General features: G+C 35.0%; 1 protein-coding gene across 1 annotated transcript; it reads right to left on the bottom strand.

The window, feature by feature from the left end:
• Nucleotides 1-1606: 1606 nt before the first annotated feature.
• LOC120528744 lies at nt 1607-5205 on the bottom strand. The gene is made up of 8 exons (XM_039752890.1): nt 4988-5205; nt 4590-4715; nt 4138-4409; nt 3754-3942; nt 3136-3207; nt 2563-2649; nt 2161-2212; nt 1607-1674 (listed from the first exon to the last, which is right to left on the bottom strand). Exons 1-8 carry the CDS (start codon nt 5181-5183, stop codon nt 1607-1609), a joined length of 1062 nt encoding a protein of 353 aa, XP_039608824.1. The 5' UTR covers nt 5184-5205.
• Between the last annotated feature and the right edge of the window lie 21840 nt (nt 5206-27045).

Raw genomic sequence — 27045 nt, 5'->3', positions numbered from 1 at the left:
CTCACTCACTCACCCAAGGCCAGCTCAGAGTTACCACTCAATATGGTGTGGTGCTATCAGGCAGCAGTACGAACTTTAATTCACCGACAGACATGAAGAAAACAAACATTTTTCCAAAAAATTACTCAGTATAATGTTGTGCATTGTTGAACATACCAATTTATTTGGATTTAAAACAATATTATTAAGCACTTTACCAAAAATATTAACAATTATAAATTGTATCATACATAAAACTTCACATTATTCTTGTAAAAATTACATATCACTTCCAGTTTGAAAGAGATACAGTTTGTTTGAGGGTAATACAAACAGCAAAAACTATACATATTTGACTTCCAACTTTATGAAACAACATTGTAATAATGACAATTGTAGTTAAACAACACAATGTTGTTTCTGAAATATGTAATTTTAGCAATGTGTGTAACAAATAAACATGAAAAACTGGACATTTTTATTTGAGATTATTACAATAATGTGTGATTTTCAAAACCTTTTAATCTTTCTGAAATCTAAGTATATATCATGTCTGTTTCTTTCAGCACTGCAGTTTGCTGAAACAGGCACCTGGAACTATATTACTATATAGTTACTATATTTAAGAAAAAAAAAAAAAAAATTACAACATTGTCATTGTAAATGCTTCATCCGAATACAAAACAGACCTCATTTCCCGTCTAAATTCCTGCACAGATGTGTAAGTTACAGGAATTTCTATTATATTGCTGCATGTATGTGCAATAGGTCTACGTTGTGTGCCACTTAGTCTATTGAAAGATACCTTAATCCCATCATATGGTAACAGTGGGGAACCAGTTACAAACTGAAGAAATTTACACATGTCATCTAGGTACAGTGACTTAATAAAGTCACGAGGTAATAATAGACTACATCTTCTTCAGGTCTTAAGTCAGGTTCACATGTAGTAAGGCATTGTAAAACACGATCTACAGTTGGCATCTCCTTCCAGTACAAATAAGAAATGAGGTCTGTGTCTAGCTGTGACCAAAATATTGCCATGTGTACTTGTGGTATTGATTGCGAATGAATGTATTCAAATACATTGGCTTTATAATAAGTTCATTTTGTGCAACTAAAAGCAGCTGACTTTTAAAATTGGATGTAGAAGGAAGAGTATACATGCCATGAACTGAAAAAAAATTAATCAGGTCCTGTTTTTCAGGTGCACTGACTGCAGTAAAATCTTTCAAAGCTTTCCACAGTAGGCTACGCTCTGCTGTTGTTACATGCAACAAAAAATCATCTAACAGTATTCCACTGTCTATAGTGGAGGTATTAAACACAATGGAAAGCAGAGTTGACCTGCAGAACCGAGGTGGTATACAATGGATGAGCTGACACATATGTGACAGTACTTTGCCAACAACAGAGAATATGCCAGGAGCTTCAGAGAACTGGTTTATAGGAAGACAAGGAACAAGGGCATCTTCCCTTTAAACCATTCAGTAAAAGCCTTATTCCAAAAGGAAGAGAAAAGGTCTTTTGTTAAGCCTCCAAAGTCATCACCCTCCTCATCCATAAACTTTACACGTAAAGCGTTTGTTCAGAATGTCAGTTTTACTATAGATTGCTTGAACATCTTCTAAGATTTTTCTCTTCTTATGCTGATACAAATTTCATCTTCAACAAGCAATTCCAATTCAGAAAAACCTTCAACACATTAAAACAATGTGAAAAGTGCATCTCAAAAAAGCTGTTTATTTTTACCTCATATCTTGTATTATTTGAAGACTGGCTAGAAAAGTTCTGAGTTGTATAACAATGTAACAGTATCATCAGATCAGTAGGAAGTGGTAAGATGACAGAACATGGCGTAGCATATGTATCTTTCAAGGTTTGTAATTAGACCTTTGAAACCTGCTCTAAAGGTATTCTTAAAGGTCATTTGTTGAGGTGGAACTGAAGCCAAAATAATATATCTAGCAATATGCTGAAATTGCTGTTACTTTAAAATTATTATTATAAAATGAGAAGTCAACTAAAGTTTTTGTGAGGGAAACAGATTCAGTTTACCCTAACAGAAAAATAGTATAAACTAAGGTCTTAGAATACATTTGTATTATTTGCTATACTACCTTTTTCTTCTTTCTTTTATCACTCATGAGCTAAAACATTTTGAGTGAATGGTAATATTACCTTGTTTAAGATCCAACTCCTTTTCCTCAGAATGTGACTGGTGTATTTGGATCTTACAAAAATAAATAAACAAATAAATAAACTGAAAATGCAGACCACACAAGAAGCACAGTATTAATTATTATTTAATAACCACAGCTCTGATGGAAAACTAACCTCCAAACTGCACCCTACACCCCTCTCATAATTCTTTGTTTTAGTAAATTTACTACACAATGAGTTAAAAGAATGTATAACTCTCCTTAACAAAAAATGAATATGCTAAAAAAAACACATCATTTAATAAATATAGTTTTTTCTTCTCTTTTATAAAAGACCATTTAGTTTATCCTGGTGCACTAGAAAACACTGCAGTAGACAAGAACAGAATGTGACAGAGAAAAGATGAACTGTGATACGTACTGTTGGAGTCCCAGTATTTACATATGCAAAAGGAGAAGGTGGTGGTGTTGCTGTTGCTGCCTCAGTAGTCAGAGATAACAACTGAAACTAAAAAGTAAACCCCAAATTTTACCTAAAGTAGAATGGTTTATTAATAAATCCTTGTACTTATAAACTTAAATAAAGATTAATAAGAAACTAAATGCTGGAAACCATAGAGGTTTTATATCTGTACCAGAATTTATGAGCTTAAAGATATATACCTCTTGCTAGAACTACAGTACAGTATTTTGTCTTTGGTTTCAGAATTGCAGCTCCTACTGTAAAACCTAATCCTATGGTGTTATTAAAAGGATGTTTTTAATTAATATCAGGTTAAAGAATCCTGAAATTTCTCTCTATTTTTACATTAAGGTTTACATTGGAACACAATGTGAAAATGTACACATTTTTTCTATTTATACACAAGTGATTTTCAAATTAAACTTGCTTTAGATTGGTAAATTTGTACAATTCTGTAATACAAACAAACAGGCACTATGTTTTTATCATATTCTTTTATATTTAAACAAAAATGTGAAAATGTTTGCATACCTCTGGTTGGTTTGTAACATCTGCTACTCTCTGAACTGACTCTTCTCTAACTTCAACATCTAAGACAGGAGTCTAAAAATAAATAGTGTATATAACCCTAAAATACATTTTTGCTTTACTAAATACAATTTTAGAAAAAATGCAGTCTAGGTATAGTAAAAACACATTTTAAGTAATTGCAATACAGTATAACATTCACATTGTAATGCTTCATCTGTAAAGAATACATAAACCACACTTGCATTCTCTATCTAACAAACATACAAGAGATATCCTCTTATTAATCTTAGAATTTTAAATAATGAATCTTGGTATTACAGTATAGAGAAATGTATGCAACTTATGAGGTGGCCCTGACTAGCAGGTAGTTTCCAGGGGTGGGGCCAGCACTAGGCCACAACCTTTGCTTCCTTTTGCAAATGACCCCCTCTAATGCTGTACAAGACATCTATACATTATAAGTATATACAGATTGGGACCACTCCTACTGTCAAAGTACATTCAACTGCAAACACCCACCATATTTCATTTTAGTGGTGCCTTTGCCTGGTAAACTCCTGCCAGCTGCTGGCACACTTTATCAACTTCTTAAAGAAGTACTGTGAAATATACCCTTACCTCATGTTGGGGATGACTGTCTTCTATAGTCTGTACATTGACATTTAGCCTCTCCTGGTTGTTCCCTACATGATGAATTTCTGAGCTCAAAGCATCATGCACTTCTTCTAATTGGGTCTGACCTTCATTTTGCAAGTTGGTTTCAGGTCTGTCAGCAAAAGTAACTGAGGACATTCCTGCTTCTGTCAGCTGTATGACAATATAAAAATTATGCTAGCAGCTATATAATGCATGTACATGTTTGTGGATAAATAGGCACTATATGTGATAGATGCCTGTTGATTTCTTTTGCAAAATGGTACTGTGAAAATGAAACAAATAAAAAATATTCACACTTATATTATCAATATTAATTTATAATACAAGTTTGCTTACAAAACAAACCTGAACTGGTAGAGGTAGATCTCGTCCAGGAACTACAAAAATCTTCCCTTTTCCAATTTCCAATTCTAAATCATGTATTGTTGTTGCAGCAAGTTTTTTAAGACGTCTGCCTTTTTCTGCTTTTGCAAAGGTGAAGCCGGTCAAATGCAATGGTGCTTCAGGAAAGCTATCCTGTACAAACTTCTCAAAACGAGAAAAATTCCATTTCCTTTGAATTATTGACTTTGAGCCATATCTTTCAGTAGAACCAGGCTGTTCATGTTTAGGAACACCTGCAATATTTAAAATTGTTAACTACAGCCATTTCTTTGTAATATTACATTTTACAACACTTTTGAGATTTTAGTTATAGACTGTGTAATTACAGATGTTGAAATCACTTCATAATTAATACAATTTATACTTTACCTGCCAAAATATAGACACCTATACTATAAATTAAAATTACTAACCTAAACCATTTCTTGTCAACCTGGCCATTTCTAATGGTGGAGGGACAAAGTCTTCATTGTGTTTTTGTAACAGAAACAAGTTACTTTTCCAAATATCGCCTCTAACCCGTCCTTTATATTTTCTGCCTATAAAAATACAGTGGGAGGTTATGTTTCACGAATTAGTTTAACACTAATACATCACATGTTTGTTAGTATGCGCGTATTATAATTAAAATACACAACCCCCGTGACCCTGTGTTACGATATAGCGGGTTGTGTAATGACCGACTGACTGACAAACTTGCAAAGGAAAGTGGATATAAGGTTCCATCATGAATTAATCGTGATAAACGGGCAATTTTTAATTATGAAGTGAATTATTCCGTATCACGACTTGGAAGTTATTTAGTCATCACCTCCTCTTCTGTGATTCGTCTCAGCAGTTGAACGTCTTTGAAATAAGGCTCTAGTTTCGCGAACAAATGCGGCCGCTTCAGAATCTGCAGCCGAGTTCTGCCCTTCCATGTCTGCTCCAAGTTCTTCTTCTGCTTGATGTACGAATGTCAGCGCCTGGGCTAACACTCGCTGGACTTCACCCCTCTCTCTTGACATGTGATCTGCAAAAGGAAAGCTAAACAGTACACATAAGCACACATTTATCTAAATGTCGTCTGCGTTGGAAAGCCGCATGATGAACATGTCGAAATTGACTTTCATATAAATAAGTAAATAACAAGCGCTGAGAAACTTATGCACAGCAAACATAAACGGCGCAAACAATCGTTCTCATATTTCATATTTTACACACATGGACAAAAAATATGGAAAAAAATCCTAACGCCAGAATAAAAAGGTAAAATATCGAGGAGTCGGACTGGAAACGACCGCCTTTATTCGAACTAAGAAACCCAAACGTGCGGCAGTTGCCATTGATATTTTGTGTGAAACGGTGCTATATTATGGCGTTATTTCAGTGCCACTATTCTGCGCGCGTAAAAAAGATTGCAAGTACAAGTGTTGCATTTTGAAATTTATTTTGAGCGTACAAAAGCTGAATTTGAGTGAACAAAACCCCAATTTGCGGATAATATCTTTAATTATTTTATTTTAAAATTGGGGTTTAATTAAGTTTAGCTGGATTTAGCTACATTTCGGACTGTTTCCGAATGCAGCAGCTAGCGAGCTGATTGGAGACCGTAAGAGCCAATCAGAATTTTTGAAACCAAGTCTGTGATTGGTTGGTTTTGTGGCACACTTATAACGGTGTACAGAGAGTTGAGCTTGCAGCAGAGAATGTTGTGAGCGCTAGCAACACATTGCAGCAAGCGCAAATGAAAAAACTGAGCGAGAGGGTGCTATTGTGTGTGTGTATATGGATAAGTGCAAACACTGAAATACATTTTTGCACGCAGCAATGAATTTTGTTCACTCAAATTCAGCTTTTGTACGCTCAAAATAAATTTCCCTCAAAATGCAACACTTGTACTTGCAATCTTTTTACGCGCCAGAATAGTGGCACTGAAATAAGCCATACTATATATGATTAAAACTCTGAAAAATTAATATAAAATGAATGTTGAGCATTACCTCTGGGGCGTGATTGTGACACTGCACTACTCGCACGTTGGAAAACAGAAATACAAGTATATTTGTAATTCAATAATAAACGAACGATTAACGGAAGCCTTTCACAGGAAGTGATGTGATTTTTGAATAATGAGTACAACTTTTAAATAAAGAGGAAGTGATTTAAAGATATCTGTAATTCGTTTTAAAGATATCTTTAAATAAAGAGGAAGTGATTTAAAGATATCTGTAATTCATTTAAAGATATCTTTAAATAAAGAGGAAGTTATTTAAAGATATCTGTAATTCATTTAAAGATATCTGCAAATCATTTAAAGATATCTTTAAATACATAGCTCATTTAAAGATATCTGTAATTCATTTAAAGATATCTTTAAATACGCAAGCGCTCATTTAAAGATATCTGTAATTCATTTAAAGATATCTGCAAATCATTTAAAGATATCTATAAATCATTTCCAGATATCTTTAAATCATTTCCAGATATCTTTAAATCATTTATAGATATCTTCAAATGATTAAGAGATATCTCAAATGATTTAAAGATATCTGGAAATATTTAGAGATATCTTTAAAGATTTAGAGATATCTTTAAATGTGTTCAAGATATCTTTAAATGTTTGAATGATATCTCTGAATGATAATTTGGCTTGCCATATATAATTCAGGAGAAAACAAAACACTGAGGACAGTAGACACAAACATGGCTTTTATATCCAGAATTGCTCTTATTCATTTATTTGTCAATATTTGTGTCAATAAAGAACATGTTATTTCTTTTCTCTTAAAAGAAAATACTTTCCATGTCAGTTTTAGAAGAAGATTAATTCTGAAAGGTTATATTCACAGGCACATAAACAAAAAACATTACATTTGGTTATTTATTTTTTAGCAAATCTACATTTCTCTTACTGGCCAAATTCCTAATATATTTCTATTCTGTTGCTAATAGATATCTAATTGAAATCACAATTTCAAAAATTCCATTTATTGCCCATTTTTTCTTTTAGATTTTTTGCATTAATATTCTAAATGAACACATTACATCACTACTATTTACTTTTCAAAATAATACATATATTTTATATTTGTCAAGATAAATAAAACATTTAGTTTATGAAAATTTCTATAATGAGAAACTTTATTATCAATCTGAGATCCATTTAATCAAAAGAAAATGTACTGGAGCAACATGTATATATACTTTTTTTTACTTGTTGTTTCTAACAGTTGTTGTGTACATGTGTGGAGTGTCATTATAAGTTTGTACCTTTCCCTAGATCTGTTAATAGTGGAATGGGTGGAATTGTAATGCCAGCCAATTGTTCATGTTGAATGGAGCCGCTGTCTTGGGGTGACCAATAACTGTAAGGGGAGGAGCCAACCATACTTATAAAGACATGGCAGGAAAAGTGGAAGAAGGATAGAGAGAGCCAGATCGGAAGAACAAGTCAGACTTTAAAAAAAAAAAAGCCAAGAGGGAAATTAGGAGAACCTGGGTTAATTTCAGGAAGAATTATTTTCTTTTTCTTCTGTGTGTGGAGGATTCGGGAGAGGACCTGGTGGCCCAGCGTAAGGGACAGTGTCTCATAGGAGTTTCTTAGGACTTGAGGTAAGGCTTGGCATATCCTTTACAAGAACAGACTGTAAAGGATCACTAATAACTGTGGATATTTAAAGGATTCTTGTTCTCATTAATTCTTTTCTTACAATTGTTATTTGTGTATCAGTGGTTTATTTTGTTGTCTTGTTTCATGATTGGCGGCATGGCGGCACAGTGGTAGCGCTGCTGCCTTGCAGTTAGGAGACCCGGGTTTGCTTCCCGGGTTCTCCCTGTGTGGAGTTTGCATGTTCTCCATGTGTCTGTGTGGGTTTCCTCCCACATCACTACTCATGATGAATTTGCTATAAAGTTAAAAATAGTAGTAAAGTCAACATTTTACTTGATCACTCCAGAATTTTATTACACAAAGTAAACATCCTCCCTATATAAACAAACTTCTGGAATAAGCAACTGGCATTTAAACAATAAAAACGTGTGACATTCATATGTCACTGCTCTCAATGAGGAGAGTATCGGAATGTCTGACACCTTATATTCCAAATCGTAACCTCAGATCCTCAAATGAGTGTCTCCTTAGAATTCCAAGAACAAAACTTAAAAGAAGTGGTGAGGCGGCCTTCTGCTGCTATGCACCTAAAATCTGGAATAGCCTGCCAATAGGAATTCGCCAGGCTAATACAGTAGAGCACTTTAAAACACTGCTGAAAACACATTACTTTAACATGGCCTTTTTATAACTTCATTTTAATCGTAATTTAACTTAATCCTGATACTCTATATGTTCAATCTCCTCAAAATAACTATTCATGGTGGCTCTAAAATCGGTACTGACCCCTACTCTCTTTTCTGTTTCTTTTTCCGGTTTCTTTGTGGTGGTGGCCTGCGCCACCTCCACCTACTCAAAGCTTCATGATGCTCTAACAATGATGGACGGATTAAAAGGCAGAAGTCTACGTGATCATCATCATCATCAAGCCCTTCCGTGAGAATCCTAAATCCAAAGAGGACTGTTTCATTTATGTTAGGTAGAATGCCCAGAGGGGACTGGGCGGTCTCATGGTCTGGAATCCCTACAGATTTATTTTTTCTCCAGCCGTCTGGAGTTTTTTTGTTTTTTCTGTCCCCCCTGGCCATTGAACCTTACTCTTATTTGATGTTAATGTTGATTTATTTTGTTTTATAATTGAGTCTTTCATTTTTCTATTCTTTAATATGTAAAGCACTTTGAGCTACTGTTTGTATGAAAATGTGCTATATAAATAAATGTTGTTGTTGTTGTAGCTTTAATATTTGCCTCTGTTGAAAAATGATGCCTGCTTACAATTATATGTACACTTATATTGTGCAATGAAGCAGAGTAACTTGAAAAATTATTTATATTGGTGTGGGTCATGAGTATTGTTGCTTAGCTAAAGAATCAGTCTGTCAGTCAATCATGTTATGTCTTTCTTATGTACCACCTTTAACACAGTGTACCATCAAAATCGGTGAAGGTACAGGATGATAAGTGACAGCAGATTGCACAGTGTCTCAGATCTGAAGGTAAGCATTGAACATCTCAGCCTCCTACTACTTTGGACTTTCTAGAAAAAGGTAAAAGCCAATTAAAATAAAGGTGTTTTTGCCTTAAATAAAAGTGTTACGAATGGAACGCACCTGAAAGGCAGTGAAGTTCAGATATCCTTTGTATCAAGGGGACCCATAAAACACACATAAACACAGTGTATTTGCACACACTGTCTAGAATTCCTGATGGTTTGTCAAATAGTAATTAATTAAACTGTGATAATTATAAATTGATATAAGAATTTTTAAAATTAACAGTAGAAAAACAATTGAAATTGTTAATGTTATAAATACAATCAACGCTTATTTTATTGATTCATATATTCTCCAACAACGTTCTTTGACAACACCTTCAATCCACAAGAATCATCATAAAGGCCAATCAACCAGCCATACTGTTAAACTTTATGTAAAAAACACAGGAAATAAAGTAAATCATCTGAAAGGGAACAAGAATTAAGATATGTTTAGGAATTGGCTGTCTTAAGGCAGAGAGCACTTTTATAGGAACATCGCAGAGCCAAGTTGAGTTAAAGGAAAGTGAAGAGTGAGTGGCTAACTGTTAGTTAGGAAAGATATATATTAGGGCAACCCCAGAGCATACTTTATGTTAAGTGAGGTACACAAAGGAATCTAAAATAACAGAATGGTTCAAGGACAAGACATTTCTTGTAATACAATTACACAGTGACTGCAGATGAATTTTAATCATGAAAATTAATGATATGAATTTGTGTTTCTTGTGTTTCAGGTGATACTTGTGTTTCTAAACATAGTGTCCTAACATATGAAGCAGGGTAGGTCATTCCCAGAGGGAGACAATAGGGCAAGGGTTATTAGAAGATTTATAAATGACTCATATTTGGAACAGAGCAGTTTGAGAAGAGACTTTTCAATGGAGTTGAGGTAAATATTAAAAGGGGAAAAAACACAATCCTGAAATATATCCTGCCCAGTGTGATATTATATAGTATTATGGTTGTGAATACCTACTTTGAAACAGGGCATGTTAATCCTAAACTATGTAAAGAAAGGCTGATTGATTCTATTTATTACTATGAGCAAATAAACACTCATGTAGTTTTGCAACAAGTGAATACTAGACAGATCCAGTAAATAATCATCTGTTTTGGCTCGTAAAGTAGATTTTTCAATCTATATACTGTAAATATTTCAAAGAATGTGAGAGATATTTCAACGCACTACATCACTAATCTGAAAACTTGTGGTTCTCAGGTAATGTAAAAAAGCAATTGGTAATTCAGATTCCCTTTTATTCATTTACTAGCTGTGTAAGTCCGTGTTGTAAAATGCCCGGGGTCCTAGAAACTATTGAAATCGTCAGAAAGAAAAATGAAATGCAGAGTAGGTAATTGTAGGTAATTGAAATTAACTACTCTGGGCATCTCTCTCTCTCCTTCATCTTGCTGACATGCTTGCATTGCTTGTGTATTAGCAGTGAGAGGAATAGTAAAAGGGATACCATTTTGCTGATGTTAGCAGCTAAGTGACTTTGTCTTTCTTCTGAGGTTGCTGGCTCCCCTGTTTTTTTCTCGGAGGTGGAGCCCTTACCCCGACTATATCTCTCACTTCCGGGCTGGACAAATACACACACTTCCACACGTAGACGTTTATATATAAGTTTCCTTTCATTTCACCTTTCTTTTCCCACAGCTACCATGAACCTTTTTAACATTTCTCCTAACACATCACTATCTGCATGTCACATAAACTAGATAGCACAGAAAAACATAGTATAGGGTATGGTTTTGTTTTGGAAGAATTTCAACTGAAATGACTAATTCATATAATATGTACATATTGTGTATCATTTTTATTAACGTGCATTTAATGGTTTACTTCCTTCACATAGCAGTACAACAAAGGGATTTATACTACTAATCACACTAACAAAGTGTCTAAGTTGTATGCATATCTAATGAAAGTTCCTTTGTCCTTAGCCAATTCATAGGTTGAATTTCCAAGAAACTGTCCTACCACTGTTCTCCCTAGAGTTTCTAATCAACACTGATAATGCTTAACAGCTGAAATCAATATGTTATCTGAGACCCATCACAGGTTGAGCATGCCAGAGAGGCTTCTCCTCATTTGAATGAGTTTAATCTATTACAGCATGACAGAACTCTTCAAGAGGATTAGACACTCAGAACCAATGAAATACACATTAAATATTCAACTACTATTAATATCTATGATTTGCTAACAACAACTTTTATTTATGTAGCACATTTTCATACAAATAATGTAATTCAAAGTGCTTTACATGATGCAGAAAGAGAAAATAGGACAAAGAATTAAAATAAGAGAACAGCTAGTAAACATATAATAAAAGTAAGGTCTGGCCAGGGAGGACAGAAAAAAAACTCCAGACAGCTGGAGAAAAAATAAAATCTGCAGGGGTTCCAGGCCATAAGACCACCCAGCCCCCTGCAGGCATTCTACCTAACATAAATGATCAGTCCTCATTGTATTTAGGGTTCTCATGGAAGGACTTGATGATGACAGTCACGTGGACTTCTGGCCTTTAATCCATCAATGTAGGGACATCATGGTGCTTTGATTAGGTGGTGTTGGCGCAGATCGCTACCACAGAAAACCTATATCTCTTAAGTGAAAAAAAATGCTGTTCTAGTGATCTGATTAATATGTGATTTAAAATTCAAGTCAGAGTCAATAGTTACCCCTAAATTCTTTATCTCCGTCTTAACATTTAATCCCAATGCATCAAGTTTATTTATAATAACCTCATTATATCCATTATTGCCAATCACTAAAATTTCAGTTTTCTCTTTATTTAGCTTGAGAAAATTACTATTCATCCATTCAGAAACACAAAAAACATTGTGTTTGTGAATTAACAGAGTCGGGGTCATCAGGTGCTATTGATAAATACAGCTGCATGTCATCAGCATAGCTGTGGTAGCTTACGTTATGCCCCGAGATAATCTGACCTTACAGAAGCATGTAGATCGAAAAGTGCAGCGGACCCAGGATAGAGCCTTGTGGAACACCATATAGAATATCATATGTCTTTGAAGTATAATTACCACAGCTAACAAAGAATTTTCTACCTACCAGGTAGGATTCAAACCAATTTAAGACACTGTCAGAGAGGCCCACCCACTGACTATAGCGATTTCTAAGAATATTGTGATCAATGGTATCAAATGCGGCACTCAGATCTAAGGGGATGGGAAGAGATAAACGGCCTTTGTCTGCATTTACCCGCGTCGTTTACTACTTTAATGAGTGCAGTTTCTGTACTGTGATTTGTTCTGAAACCCAACTGAAACCTATCAAGAATAGCATGTTTATTGAGGTGGTCATTTAGCTGCATAATGACTGCCTTCTCTAGAATTTTACTTAAGAAAGGCAGGTTAGAAATAGGTCTAAAATTTTCAAAGGCAGAGGAATCAGGATTATTTTTTTGGTAAAGGTCATGATTATTAGTGTTCTTTTTAAAACCAGAACCTTGTGTACATTTATTTGGAGTACAGTGATCCCTCGCCATATCGTGATTCGACTTTCGCGGCTTCACTCCATCACGAATTTTAAATGTAAGCATATCTAAATATATATCATGGATTTTTTGCTGGTTCGCGGATTTCTGCGGACAATGGGTCTTTTAATGTAAAGTACATTGTTCCTCAGTTTTTTTGCCCAGTTGATTTCATACAAGGGACGCTATTGGTGGAGGGCTTAGAAGCCACCCAATCAGAGCATGTATTACGTATTAAATAAAACTCTTCAATGATATGCGATGTGCTTCCCGAGCGGTGCTTGATTGTTTGCTTTTCTCGGACTCTCTCTGGCGTTCTCTGCTCCTTACGGAGGGGGTGTGAGCAGAGGGGCTGTTTGCACAGAGGCTGTTTGCCTAGAAGATACGGAGGCTACTCTAAAAATGCTGAAAGACTACCTTTACATTGCTTTATCTCAGTGCGCATACTTAAAAGCCCAACAGCACGTATTGATTTTTTGATTGTTTGCTTTTCTGTCACACGCTCTCTCTCGCTCTCTCTGACATTCTCTGCTCCTGACGGCGCTCCTTTGAAGAGAAAGATATGTTTGCATTCTTTTAATTGTGAGAAAGAACTTTCATCTCTGTCTTGTCATGGAGCATATATATATATGTCTATAGGGCTCTAATAATGTTAACAGTGTGGGAGTTTATAAGGGCTTAAAATATATAAAAATAACCATACAAACATATGGTTTCTACTTCGCAGATTTTCACCTATCGCGGGGGTTCTGGAACGCAACCGCCGCGATCAAGGAGGGATTACTGTATACTGAAACAAATTCAAGGGTGTAGCTTTGCTGATTTTAATATGGTACATATTAAGAGATGAAAGGCATATATTAGAGTTCAACATCATTGGTCTGGGTCATCAGCAGCAAATAAAAATGAGAATGACACCTGTAATGACTATACAATTTGTGTGACCTAAGATAGCTGAGGAGTCCTAAACTCTTGGAACAGACCTTTGCACTAAGGGGCATTGGCGCCACTTGCGATTCTAAGCCCAATGAAAAGCTACAATATTGGTCTCCCACCTGGACCAACAACCAAATCTGTACCCTGTGTTATCTCCCCACACTCCACTTAAAACGTTTGATAACTTGACCTATGCAGCTGGTATAGCTCTAGTTGAGTTCCATACCCACTACATGGGCTGACACATTATGAAAGAAATAAGGCTTAAATTTTCAAATAAAAATAAGTAAAATATTCCAATATATTCAAACATAGGATAACTATTCTAGGTGTTAATTGTTTATACATACCTTTTTTAGCATTATTGTGGTAACAACAACAACACCAAAAATAAAAGCCTGCAGGGAAGGTAATAGTAATTTTCTGGCAACTTTTTTATAACAATTACAGTATAACAAGTACCATTAAAATCCAGCGCAGGGTCACTTTATAAGAGAATGTCTGCATAGCTTTCTTGTCTTTAGCCTAGAACTGACAGCTTTCTTTAGAGAGCAAGCCATACAATCTGCCACAGAAAAGGAGGTTAAATCCTTAAGGGCCATGTGTGCTAGAAGTGTGCTTCGCTACATTATTATTCATATTTTTACCTTTTCTATTTGCAAAATTTCTGCAAAGCATAAAGCGCTTACAGTATGTTAATGTTGTGTGGATACTGCAGCCTTCAAATGAAAGGGGCACAAAGAAATTTGAGTGCATGTGCATTACTCCCTGTAATACATATGAAGCCCAGATTAAATCACCCAGGATTGCTTAAACAGACTTGTTGCTCCTTGAGGCCTTTTACATAAATGGAGGTACTATGACTCAGTTGAATAGGATGATGCCTGTGTTTGTGTCTCACAAATGAAGTAACTGAATAAATTAAATGTTGAATCAAAATGATCCGTAAATATTTAATCCTCCTCATAAGTTTTATTTAGCAGATGTTTTCCAAGCTTCTTAAATTATGCAAAATGAGTTTGAGTATTTAAAGTATAAGTTAAACAAAAGTGAAGGATGTGGGAAAGGTGTGCTATATAAATAAAATGTATTATTATTATTATTAATGTGGTTAGCTTAAAAATATGCAGCTGATGCAAAGCTTACGGACCCCAGTTTGATAAGTTTTAGCGCAGGACATAGGAGTGCTGTAAATGGAGCCAGCAGTAATTGAAGAATAGCTGGATTTATCTAACTTTTTCTCCTGTACAAATTCAGTATAACTGTAATAAAGACTGTCTGAATATTTTTAATTATGCCTCACTGCTTTAGGCAATATGTGTCAAACCAGCAGCCACGTAAGATGGAAACTAATTATATGATATCGCGTGTTTGTTGAAATTGCTAAATATTGTGATGAGCAGCCGGCAGCTCAACCTGGCCGGGACACCCAAAGAATCGAAGGATGGGGGAAGACAGCTGCTTTGGGACACTGCCTCCCCTGGACGCTAGATGGCAATTTCCCCGCAGGGCACCCTGGGATCTGGAGTTCAGTTTCACAGCCTTGCTGGATTCCGTGGGTGCCGCCAGGAGACGCTGCAAGAGGACCTTGGGAATCTTATTTTGTACATAGCCCGGAAGTGCTTAAAGTCACATGATCAGAAGGACAGAATACTTCCGGGTAGGACACTATTTAAAGGACTGCTGAGAACCCAGCAGGTGAGTCAGAGTTGGGAGAAGGTGGACAAAGCTTGCTGGGAGGTGTAGAGGAGATATATAGTGAGAGAGAATTGTGTTATTATTATTATTGATTGCCTATTGTATTGTGGCTGTGGTGCTTAGGGCACTGTTTATAAGAAGAAGAAGAATAAATATCTTCTTGGTGCTTTTACCTTGTGTCCTGTACGTCTGTCTGTTGGGTTTGAAGGGCAACAGTGACCCCTAGTGTTTCACAATATCCATTACTGACACTGAAGAGGCTCTTTAGTTGGTTAGTTACATTTATATCACACTTTTCTAATTTACTAAATCTGCTTAATATGGAAAGTGGGGAACAAAGGGTATTTTTCAGATATTTTACATATATAGTGGGAACTTAAAAAGTGTAACAGTAATAAAAGGAAAATCAGAAAAAGGCAATTAAATTAATGTGAACTTCTTAGCATTAAGAAACATCCAGGAATCTCATGTTTATCAGTGTGGCAAAGAGGCATTAAATGCAGAAAGATCTGTTCTTAAGGTACTGAGGGCTAGAGGGCTCTGCCCCCTGCTCGCCAACCCCCATGCAGGCACTATGTGCCAGCCACTTCACATCTCTGCTGCTCGCATATGGGGAAGCGGATGTTCGATTTAAACAGATTGTTATTTTTATGTGAATATTACATATGCACAATAGACATATCTATTTTACATTACAGTGAGTAATTAACCATAGTAAAAAATAGTAAAATGTAATAAATTGAAAGAAAATTATGTTTTATGTTGAATTAGAGGTATTTGTTGTGTTATACATTTTCAATCTGTTTTTGCTTTGAAATTAACATGCAAATACTTTTTAAACTTTAAACTTCAGTAAAAACAAAATTTGGAATTAACTTTTCATCAATATGGCTTTGAATTTTGATTCCGTGTTTGGAGTTATATTGTGACAATGCAACATATAACTGCCCTTGAGTGAATATCGTTTCTTTCTCTCTAATAAATAACCCAACTTTTTCGAATGTTTGTCCCTGTGATTTGTTAATTGCTATAGCAAAAGCCATTCTAACAGGAAACTAATAGTTTTAATATGAATGGCATATCAAGATCTCCTTTGGTGTCCAATGTTATCCGTGGAAGATGTACTACATTACTTTTCTTGTCGCCTGTTAAAATTTTACATGTTAGAATTGTTCAACCAATTTTGAATACAACTAATCTTGTCCTATTCCATAGCCCATCACTCATACATAAATTACACAATAACATTACGATACATCCTTCTTTCAACATTAATTTGACCTGTGAAAGACCAGACGATTTTAACGGTTGTAGATATTCTACAGGATATTAGTAAGTTGATGTTTTCATCTTCTGCACAATCACCAACAACTGTTTCAGCATTGTCTATTGATACGCATTTAACCAATTTGCAATGTAACCGACTGACAATTTTCACGTTAATTTGTTTGACTTCATCATTTCTTGATGCTAGGATTGTCCGTGTACTCATTTCTTCTGTTGATTACCCTCCCGGATGAATTTCTTAAATAAGATTTGGACATAATAAGTCATCTTTTATTGGGAACTTAAAGTGAGAAATACGTAAAAATTTATAAGAGCTGAGAGCACAGGAACTGTGTCTGACAAAAGCATTTTTACAAATGAGAGGTGAGAGGACCGTGGCCGTGGGCCATTAATTGTAAATGGTTGAGAGGAGGACGGGACTTGAAAAAATCTCTTGGTGATAGCCTTGTCTCATTCTTTTATAATGCAGCGAAATGATCTATATAAGCTTGTTGATTAAAAAGAGGAGGAATGAAATTGAAAACAAAACTGTCCCAAATTTCAGTATGAAGAAGTTTTGGCTGTAAGTTTTAGTAATTAAGATAAGAAACTAGCCATTCAACAGTACAAAACGGCTGATCGTGCAATTGATGTAGAAACCCATATCTGCAAAATACTGGAATAACATGCCATCCTACCTTGCTCTTTATTAGAGCCTTAACCAGAAACCAAAAATCTGAGCACATCTCATCTGTTTTAGAATTGACTTTAAAATACTGGTAAATAAAGATCTTAAATGATCTTGCTCCTTCCCATATTTTGAAACGTCTGTCCTATTACATTCCTTGTTGTAATCTTATATTTTCAAATAGCAGTGTGCTTATTATTCCAATAAACAAGCATTAAAAGATGTGGTATGGCTCCCTTTTGCTGTTTTGCACTAAAAATCTGGAATACTATACCAATAGAGATATGCCAGGCAAAAACTGTGGGTTATTTTAAAACACTCCTAAAAACCCACTTATTTAATTTAGATTTTTCCTAGTTAATAAATTGGATATAAACAGAATTATCAAACTCTTCAATGTACTTATAATCATTATTAATCTTTACTTTTCTCTGTTTTCTTTTTCCAGTTCTTCTGTGGTGGTGTGCTACATCACCACCACCACCTGATTAGAGCCCTGTGAATTCGGCTCTGATGTTTGAATAAAAGCCAACACCCCAACTTCCCACAAAACCCACCAAATCCTTTAAGACAAAGTCTTTAAAAAAAGAGCTAATAACGAACTACATAAGACCATTTATGTTAGAGAGATTTTCCAGTCGGGGCTGTGTGGCCTATTGGTCTTCGGATTTTTTTTTTCTCCAGTGTAACTGGACTTTTTTTTATTTGTCTTTCCTGGCCATCTGACTTTATCATATTATATTATTATATGTATTACTAGAAGGCTTTGCCCCCTGCTCGCTTCGCTCGCCAACCCCTGTTTTTGGTTTTCCGGATACACACTTTTAAGATTTTATTTTTCTTTGAATTGTTGCTATTTCATTAGTTTCACTTTTATTTCAGAACTTCTGTAAAAACAACATTTAGAATCTTTCGAATCCCAATATGCTGAATCTTTTAAATGAGGTCAGTGAGACATGTGTTTAATGACTTTGTACCATAATTCAGGATAGCTTCCTCTGTTTGGAATTTCAGCACAGACAAAATGATCTACATCACCAGCAGTTAATAATTTTTTTTGGCAAGTAACTAACAAATTCATGTGAGGTAAACCATGTTTTTGAAATTCTCTGACTTAAACTTTAAAGTCTTACAATATTTACATATTCGATCCCTATTTGCCTTTTTGTTTTTTCTCCGAGTAATAATTTCTCTTTTTTTGCGCTAATGTGATGTTTACTTTCTTTGTTTTGACACTGTCGTTTTTTTTCTGCTTTCATATTCTATATCTTGCTTTGCATGTGTTTTGTGCCTATGTTTTTTGAATTCCAGTTTTCTTATCTCTAGCCTGCTCTGCATGTGTTTTTCCCCCTTGTTTTTTAACCTCTTTATGTCATTTTACTTTGTTTTCTACTCTGTCTTTTATTTCTGACCTCTCTTTGTCCTGCTTGTTTTTCAATGACACCTGGGGCCTCATGTAAAACGCCGTGGGTAGAACTCGCACTATAACATGGCGTAAGCACAAAAGCCGAAATGTGCTTACGCACAGAAAAATCCAGATGCAGGAATCTGTGCGTACTCCAACTTCCACGTTCTTCCGCTACATAAATCCTGATCAGCGTGAAAACTAACGCTCGTGCACGCGCTTTATGTAGCGCCCCAACTCCTCCCAGAATTACGCCTCTTTGAATATGCAAATCAATATAAATCGCCCTTAAACTCAGCCTTCTGTGAAAAGACAATGGGAAAAGCACGGGGGAAAATATAAGAATTTCAGTGAATACCAAGTGGAGGCAAAGGAAAAACATACTATTTGTTCAAATAAACCGTGATATAATCAACAAAATGAAGTTGATCGAGTGACATAGCGTGTTGGAGAAACTTGAAAGCTCACGTTCACAAAATCGCACAGTGCCGGAAAAAAAAAAAAAAGTCATATATCAAAGTCGCCGTGAAAAGCCGAGTTGTAGCCCACTGTCTGAGTGTTGTATGAAAGCTTATTAGGGTACAGAGAAAAAAGGCACACGGTGGGGAAAAAGCACGAAATGTCAACTTCAATCTCGACATTTCCACTTTAGTCACGTAGTTTATTTTGTCATTAAAGTAGAACATCATAAACGTCATCTTAAAATCGTTTAATCAACCAGTTTCTCAAATCACATCGTAGTTAAAGTAGCACGTTAAATGCTTTGTTTTGTATGTGATCTTCTATGTGCTCTATGTGTCTGAATCACTACTTGCTTCTTAAACCGGCTCTCTTCCTCCAACTGGACACAGAATCCATTACATTCGTGATATTACAGCTCTCTGAATAACTAAAATACTGAGATGTATACGTGATATCATTTTTATGATGATAAGAGTTAAAGCACGTTATTAAACATGGGTTTCACTTCGATGAAATAATTTATTGCAGCAGTCAGGGGCGGCTCTAGGCTTGTGGTGGCACTGAGCAGAGGAAGAATCGGTGGCTCTTTCGCCCGCCAATGTCAGTAAGGTATCTTATGCCCGGTGGATGGCCTCGTCCGTTGTGGACACTGCATAGCCGCCTCGTGCTCATGACACAAGCATTTAATTTTTGCAGAAATTTGCCGCTGTGTTTTTAGCTGTGTTGATATTTTCTCTTTCTGTGTTATTGTGTTATATTCAATATATATTGGCGTAGCCGTCACTGCAGTCAGTGCTTTTCTTTCCACAAGTAACCGATCGCCACACAATCAGCTCTGTAATAGAAGTTAACGTTTAAGGAACATTGAAATATCTTCGTAGTACATGTTTAATTATTCTATCCTTCACGACACTCCCAGTGAAGAATATAGATTATTTAAATTAAGTTAAAGTTTTATCTGTATAATTTAATAAACATATTTTGCTGCATTTCACCTTAAAAATGATATTGTCATCATATGTAAATACACACTTTATAAAGTGGCTCAGGTTGTGCGATATTATAACTATAGTGCAAGTTTACAGTGGGGTGATTGTACTTATAAGTATTAACAGTTCTACAAGGAGCAATTGATTAAGTGCGTTTGGAGTTCTTGGGATGAAACTGTTTCTGAACCGCGAGGTCTGTACAGGAAAGGCTTTAAAACGTTTTGCAGTGGCTGAGACACTAATAAACAATATGCGGTTAGTTTCGGTGTAATTATAAAGCCGCGTCATGAAAATAATGAGTAATCACACAGGAACAGTACCATTGCTTTGACGCTGGGTGCCGCCAGTCTGCAAAACTGAGCAGAGAACTTGCGTACGACAAGGCATGAGGTACCGTGGAAAAGTACGTGGCTTTACGCCAAGTGTAGGTTTTATACATCACGATTTGAACGTGGAAAAGTTCTTACGCAACATTTCTGTGCGTACGCACCGTTTATACATGAGGCCCCTGGTCCGTGGTGATTATTTTCCTTTTTCCGATAATAATTTCCATTTGTTTGTATTACTGCAATTTTTACTTTCTTTTTTTTATACTTTCTAATTTTCCTACTTTCATATTCTTTAACTTTCTCCACATGTGTATCACGCCAAGGTTTTTTTTTTGAGCCTTTCAAATTCCACTGATTTCATAATCTCTAACTTGCTCTGCATGTGTATAGCGCCAACGTTTGTGACCATCTTTATGAAGTTCTACTTTGTCTTTTACTCTGTCATTTAATTCTGAGCCCGATTGAACGTGCTTTTTTTCAGTTCCACTTGTTCTGGGCTGATAATTACTTTCCTTATTTTCTGAATTGCCACCTAGATTATTCTTTTTCTTTTTTGCTCTTTTTTCTCTCCAACACTTTTGATTCTCTTTTCTCTGCATTGCTTTCTTCTTTGGTTAGTCATCAAAATTTCATTTATAATGTATTGTCCTTATATGCTTTATATGCGCTGACAGCCCTAGATCTGTGTGTGCTCAAAGCCTCCTTTACACGACTGAGTGTTTTGCTGCCTGTGGTCTTATTTGATATTGATTGTAAGTAGGGTGTGTCTTGCAAGAATCTCATGTTCTTCATCATCGCGAGACAGTCCTGGGTCATTCTCTCGGCACAAAGTCTCATGTTTAAGGTCCCTGCGAAATGCTCAGAGTCCAATCTCTTTCGTCTTGTGGGTCTTATAAGTGTCTTCCGTGATCTTAACTCCCATCTTTCCCTCACACAGGATTTTTTTTTATAATAGAAAGATATGTAAGTGTGCATTAATGTTTTCTTTGTATGATATTTATTCATTTTTTTAGTTTAATTTTACTTTGTTTTTTTTTTCTTGCAACTATTTCTTTGATGCCTTATAAATCATTTTAAGCTACATCCTGTGTGCGAAAATGTGCTATAGCAATAAATGCTGTTGTTGTATACATCAGATTTGCTCCTGCACAATTATTTAGCGGAATATTAAAATTATCCCTTAAATTCAGAAGTACAGTATATCATTATTATTCCATACAGTTACTTGTTCTTTCATGCACTATCATGATAATTGTGTTACCTGTTTCACAAGAAAAACAAAATGGCTTTCAGAAAGCAAGCTTTAATTACTACTAGCTGTCTAATATTTCATTTGGCAAGTAAAAAGGAGAGGAGAATTTGTTTTTCATCAAATGCATGTTTACATGGCTATTTTTGCCCAGGTTTGTTTCTACACACTTTGTTTTTTGCGTAAATCATTAAAATAGTCTTAATTTCTAATATACTTTTGATAAATTTATAGTGTGGATAATTTTGAAAATTTTTTTTCTGTAAAGTAGAAAATAATGTAATATAATATTTGTAGTCCTACAGACTTGGGTCATGTGGTTAAGATCTATCATGGCAGTACTGGGCACAAAAAAGAAAACAATCCTGGACTGGGTACCAGTCTGTCACAGGGCCCACTAAAATGGGGCCAAGTGAGAATAGTCAATCAACACGAATTACTGTGACTTTGGAGATGCAGGAAGAAAATTGAAATACCAGGCTTAAACCCCCACAGATATACGAAGAATATGCAACCCCATATGGATAACAGCTGGGAATAAGAAATGAAAAGAGGAAACCATGAAGCAGCAGTAATCAAGAAGGTTTAAATATATTTCTTTTATTCTAAGTTTGTTTTTTAAATACATCTTCCGAATAATAAGTGCAGCGTAGAACTGTGACTTTTACTATTTTTATTTTGTTTTACCTGAATGTCTGATCTCTGTAACAGTGGTTAACCAGATAGAACAGGAAATATCTGGCAGGCTGATTGTATCAGTAGTTATAAATAGCAAAAATGAAACTTACTGCTGCAAAGGGCAGTTTGGCAAGATGAAAGGTCAGTGCTCTAAATGGCAAACTGAACATTTTTTCTGGACTTTCCACATGTGTATAAGTGAAATTGTTGAACCATTTGTTTTATTTGTGCATGCATTATTGTCTGTCAAAATGATATTGGACCCAGAGGTGCTAGGGGTGTTCACTTTGACCCTGACAAGCTAAAATGTCAGCAGCTTGAGGAAGAACCAGGAAGAAAAAAACTATTAAGATGACCTATAATGTAAGACACAACAATGTAACTTTAAAAGACATTTTGTGTGTCAGCCAGCATCGCCTTACATCCATTTGTTTTTCCTTCTGATTTTGGAATCTTAAGAATATTTAAGTTTATTAAAGAATATAATAACTGAATAAAGGTTTATTACCTGCTGTCCTTGGTTCGATTTAATATGTGTTCTATATTGCTGTCCGGAGTGCGAAATAGAGAAATGAAGTAGTCCGGAGTAGTCCGTTCTGGGTGTGGAACAGATCTGTAGTCCCAGCTACAAGTGCATTGTGGTTGTGTGTTGTGTCTCCTTTCAGGCTAGATTAGTGTAGGGATAAGAACAATAACTGGGGTGAAAGAAACTTGTGTGGGTCTGCATAACAAAGAATCTGGGTATGGAACAGAACAACCTATGTTTTAGGATATGGTCACCCCAAACCCTTCCACAATAAAATAAAATCATAATTGTAGTGGCATAGTAAAATAGTGGTTAGAACCTGCTGCCTTACAGCTCCAAGAACTTGTGCTCATGGTCTTATCATTTCTTATGATAAGAAATAAAAAATAGAAGCATCCCTAATGAAGTTAAGCATTAAGTATAAACAGAAGGAAATATATAAATACATAGATGTGGTTGTTCAAATTCTGCATTCAGAGGTAATGTTAAAGTTATTAAATTATTTTTCAGGAAAAATCTAACTTTCAAAATCAATTTTTTACGCCAGTTCTTCAAATTTTGCTTTTTAAGAATCCTTAATTTACAAAAAACGATTTTACTTTTATATTTGAGTGTTCAGGAATGATATTTTTATTATTGATTTAAAATGCAAATTTAAAATAAAATATGTTTCATCTTCATTATGCTAAAATTTGCATTCTTATTTTAAAGCATTTTTACACATTTTTATGTAGTGTGAGGCATGCACTATGCAATAAACAGCTTGATAAAAGCAGGGTTACAGAAAGAGAATAACTCTGCCAAAATTCCACATCTAAGTACCAGCTTTGTATGTAGAAGTAATGCCATTTTTAAATGAATAGCTTTATTGATTCAATTTGTATGGGCTGTTTGTGCCGCTGTAGCCTTTATCAATTACATACTACTCTGAAATGCTTTTTATTCTCAGACTTCAGTAATAATTTAATAAACATAAGACATAAATATGAAGGTACCTGAACAGAGAGCAATTAGTTAGGAGTGCTGTAATGGTGCGGTCTTACTGATGCAATTGACTTAAAATCAATATGTAGGCTAACTACTGTGAGATGTGTACTAATTTAAACATATAATAGGTTTGTATACAGTATATACTATATACTAAACTAACCATAAATAAAAAGGTGACAGCACTGTTTGAAACAACACAATTCCAACTCTCTGAATATATAAAAAAAGATCTTAAAAATAAACTAGAACACAAAGATCTTATGCTATAGATTGCACATTAATGTTAGTGTGTAGGAAAGTTAAAAGCCTTAAACAGGAGTTTAAAAGAAAAAAAGATGATGCACTTTGAGATCAGATATAATCTTTTTGCAAGAGGCACAGTTACAAACCATTAATTTCTTTTGGTTTAAATTTTTTATTCTAATAAGACAAAAGTGGACCATGAAGGGTGATACATGATTGTGATGAGGTAACTAAATTAGGCTTGGTCAACATACAGGTATATGTAATTAATTCAAATGAAAAAAAAATATTACTAAAGTTATTGTGTCAATTTTTAATACAAGCTGTTACAAGCTCATATGGCAGGAGATTCTAATTGTGTATTAGACACCATTTTAGACCTGTTAACAACAGTTGCCAACATATTATCCAAAAGTGCTGCAATAATATTGATATTTCATGAAAGATCATAGCATTTGGGATACTTTGTCTACTGTTACAAAGGGCAGTATTCCTTCTTTTTAACACTGAATCTTAGTTTTTCATTAATTGGTAAATTATTATTCATAATAATCGTGTGCCATTTCCAACATCATGTAAATATGATGCAATATCTAACTGATATTCTTCTAGCTTTGCACAGTTTTGATAATCGGATCAGGATGCATTTTTATTGCATGTTGTCCTGTATAACTATGCATGTGACAAATAAAGAATCTTGAATCTTGAATCAATTATTATCTCAGATAATGCTGCTCTGATTTTGGAATTTAAATTACTAGTCACTACTGGCACAATACACTACTGGTCATTGAATTTTTCATTTTAAAAGATGATGACATAACCTCATTAAATTGGTTTCTTCTTAAACTGATTTCTTTATTGATATCAATGCAACTCCAGATGTATTTGCAGGATCACATTGGGAAACACCATGTAATGCAGTAGAAGACCATGTTAATACCTCTTAAGGTAAATTTGATCTGCCGCAGCTCATTGCATTTCTCATAGAGGTGCTTACCAAACTCAAAATTCAACATGCTACACATTCATTACAAAGCAGGAAAGTTGCAGGACTAGATGGTTATCCTAGTCCTTCTTAAATCTAGTTATGATTGAAAATGATAAATAACAATATTCCACCCCATACATTACACCAAACATCAAATCCTGTCTTTCCAAAGAGGAATAAAAACTCTTTGTAATGTGCCTCTTATTGAGCATTCTCATTACTAAATGATGTTGAGGAATTGGCAAAAACTATTGTCACATGAATTGAGAAAGTGTTCCTCATAATAATATAATAGGCTCAAACTGGATTTGTTAAAGACAAACGGCTATCATCAAACTCTCACTGCATGTTTGATGTACTGTAACACCACAGCAACTGAACTACCAGAGGTCTTATTGTCTTTGGATTCAGAATAGGCTTTTGATAGAACAGACTGGTGACATCTCTTCACTACACTGCATACATTTGGGTTTGGCCCAAATATTTGGGCCTGAATCAAGTTACATTACTCAAGCCCAGATAAATTTAGATTATTTCATATTAGAACACACAACCCAAACAAGGCTATATACTGTCACCAATACTCTTTGTAATTGCTATTGAAACACTGGCCATTTGTCTGCAGCAGCACTCACAAATAAAAGGAATTATAAGGGAAAGAATGGGACAAAAATAGTAATAAAAATTGTTGATCTTAGTAAACATACAAGCTGACTTTTACAAGATCTCTGGTTTTTAAATCAATTTGGATGAAAATATACTTTTTCTAGTCAAGTCACTAGCATGCTACTGTATATCATATCACAGGAATTTCCACTAACTTTCTCAGAAAAGCTCAGGTGTTAGGGCATTACAGTTACAGGGAAACTTAAAGAGATTTTTTTAAACTCAACTTTTGCAGTTAGATGGAAAGTATTAAAAAAGATGGTTATTCAGTTTTCTGTACCAGATACAATTAATATACTGTAGTTAAAATGAATAAACTCCTGAAAATTGCATTTCTTTTTCACGACATCCCTACATCTCAAAAAAATCTTTCTTTAAAAATCTCAATTGTGTTGTAAGTTCACTTATTAGAAAGAAAAATATACCACATATTAAAAAGATGATAGATAGTACAACAATTGAAGCCAGATGGTGGCTTGGCACTACGTGACTTTCAATTTTACAAGTGGGTTACAAAAATTCATAATTTAATGAAAGGTAGAAAAAAGTGCAGAAAATGCTTCTGCTTGGTTGGTTCCTGCTCCTTACATGTCTTGTGCTGTACTACGGCCAACAATAATTATTGCTGAATTATTCAAAATCAGATTGTGCTTCACTTGCTCATATTATGAAACCAGCGTAAGAAACACTTAAAAATTGAGACGCTGATATTACGTCTCAATATTCAGTCTTTTTCATTTTGCAAGTTAGGAATTTATTGCCTACCTTTCCTAATTGTCAACCAATGTTCATACTTCAAAATATTATAACTAGTAATGCGAATACTGGTAGTATTTCCACACTTTTTCAATTAATGTCAAGGGTGCTCAGCAGATGATTTTAGGCAACACTGAGAAAAATAGCTAGGAATAGCTCAGATAAACAGTGGAATTTAATTTTATGTAACATTCATTCACCATCAATTTGCATAAAACATGGTGTAATTCATCGTAGCATTGTGTACTGGTTCAGCTACGCCAGGTTAAAATTATTTAAAACTAGGGGGCTTCGCCTCCTGCTTGCTTTGCTCAACAACCCCCTGGCCTGCGCTACGCGTCAGCCACTTTGCATCTCTGCCACTC

Source organism: Polypterus senegalus, chromosome 4 (assembly GCF_016835505.1).
Source record: "Polypterus senegalus isolate Bchr_013 chromosome 4, ASM1683550v1, whole genome shotgun sequence".
In the NCBI taxonomy this organism is placed as follows: Eukaryota; Metazoa; Chordata; class Cladistia; order Polypteriformes; family Polypteridae; genus Polypterus; species Polypterus senegalus.
Note: the sequence above shows the minus strand (reverse complement) of the source record. Positions and strands in the feature narration are given on the sequence as shown.

Bases quoted from the DNA above. Each gene is read 5' to 3' on its own strand.
- LOC120528744 (XM_039752890.1), bottom strand. From the start codon at position 5,183: ATGTCAAGAGAGAGGGGTGAAGTCCAGCGAGTGTTAGCCCAGGCGCTG. The intron at 3,208-3,753 runs GTAAGGGTATAT...ATTTATTTTTAG, and splicing joins ACAGTCATCCCCAACATGAG to ACTCCTGTCTTAGATGTTGA. The intron at 2,213-2,562 runs GTACGTATCACA...TATTTTTGTAAG, and splicing joins TAAATACTGGGACTCCAACA to ATCCAAATACACCAGTCACA.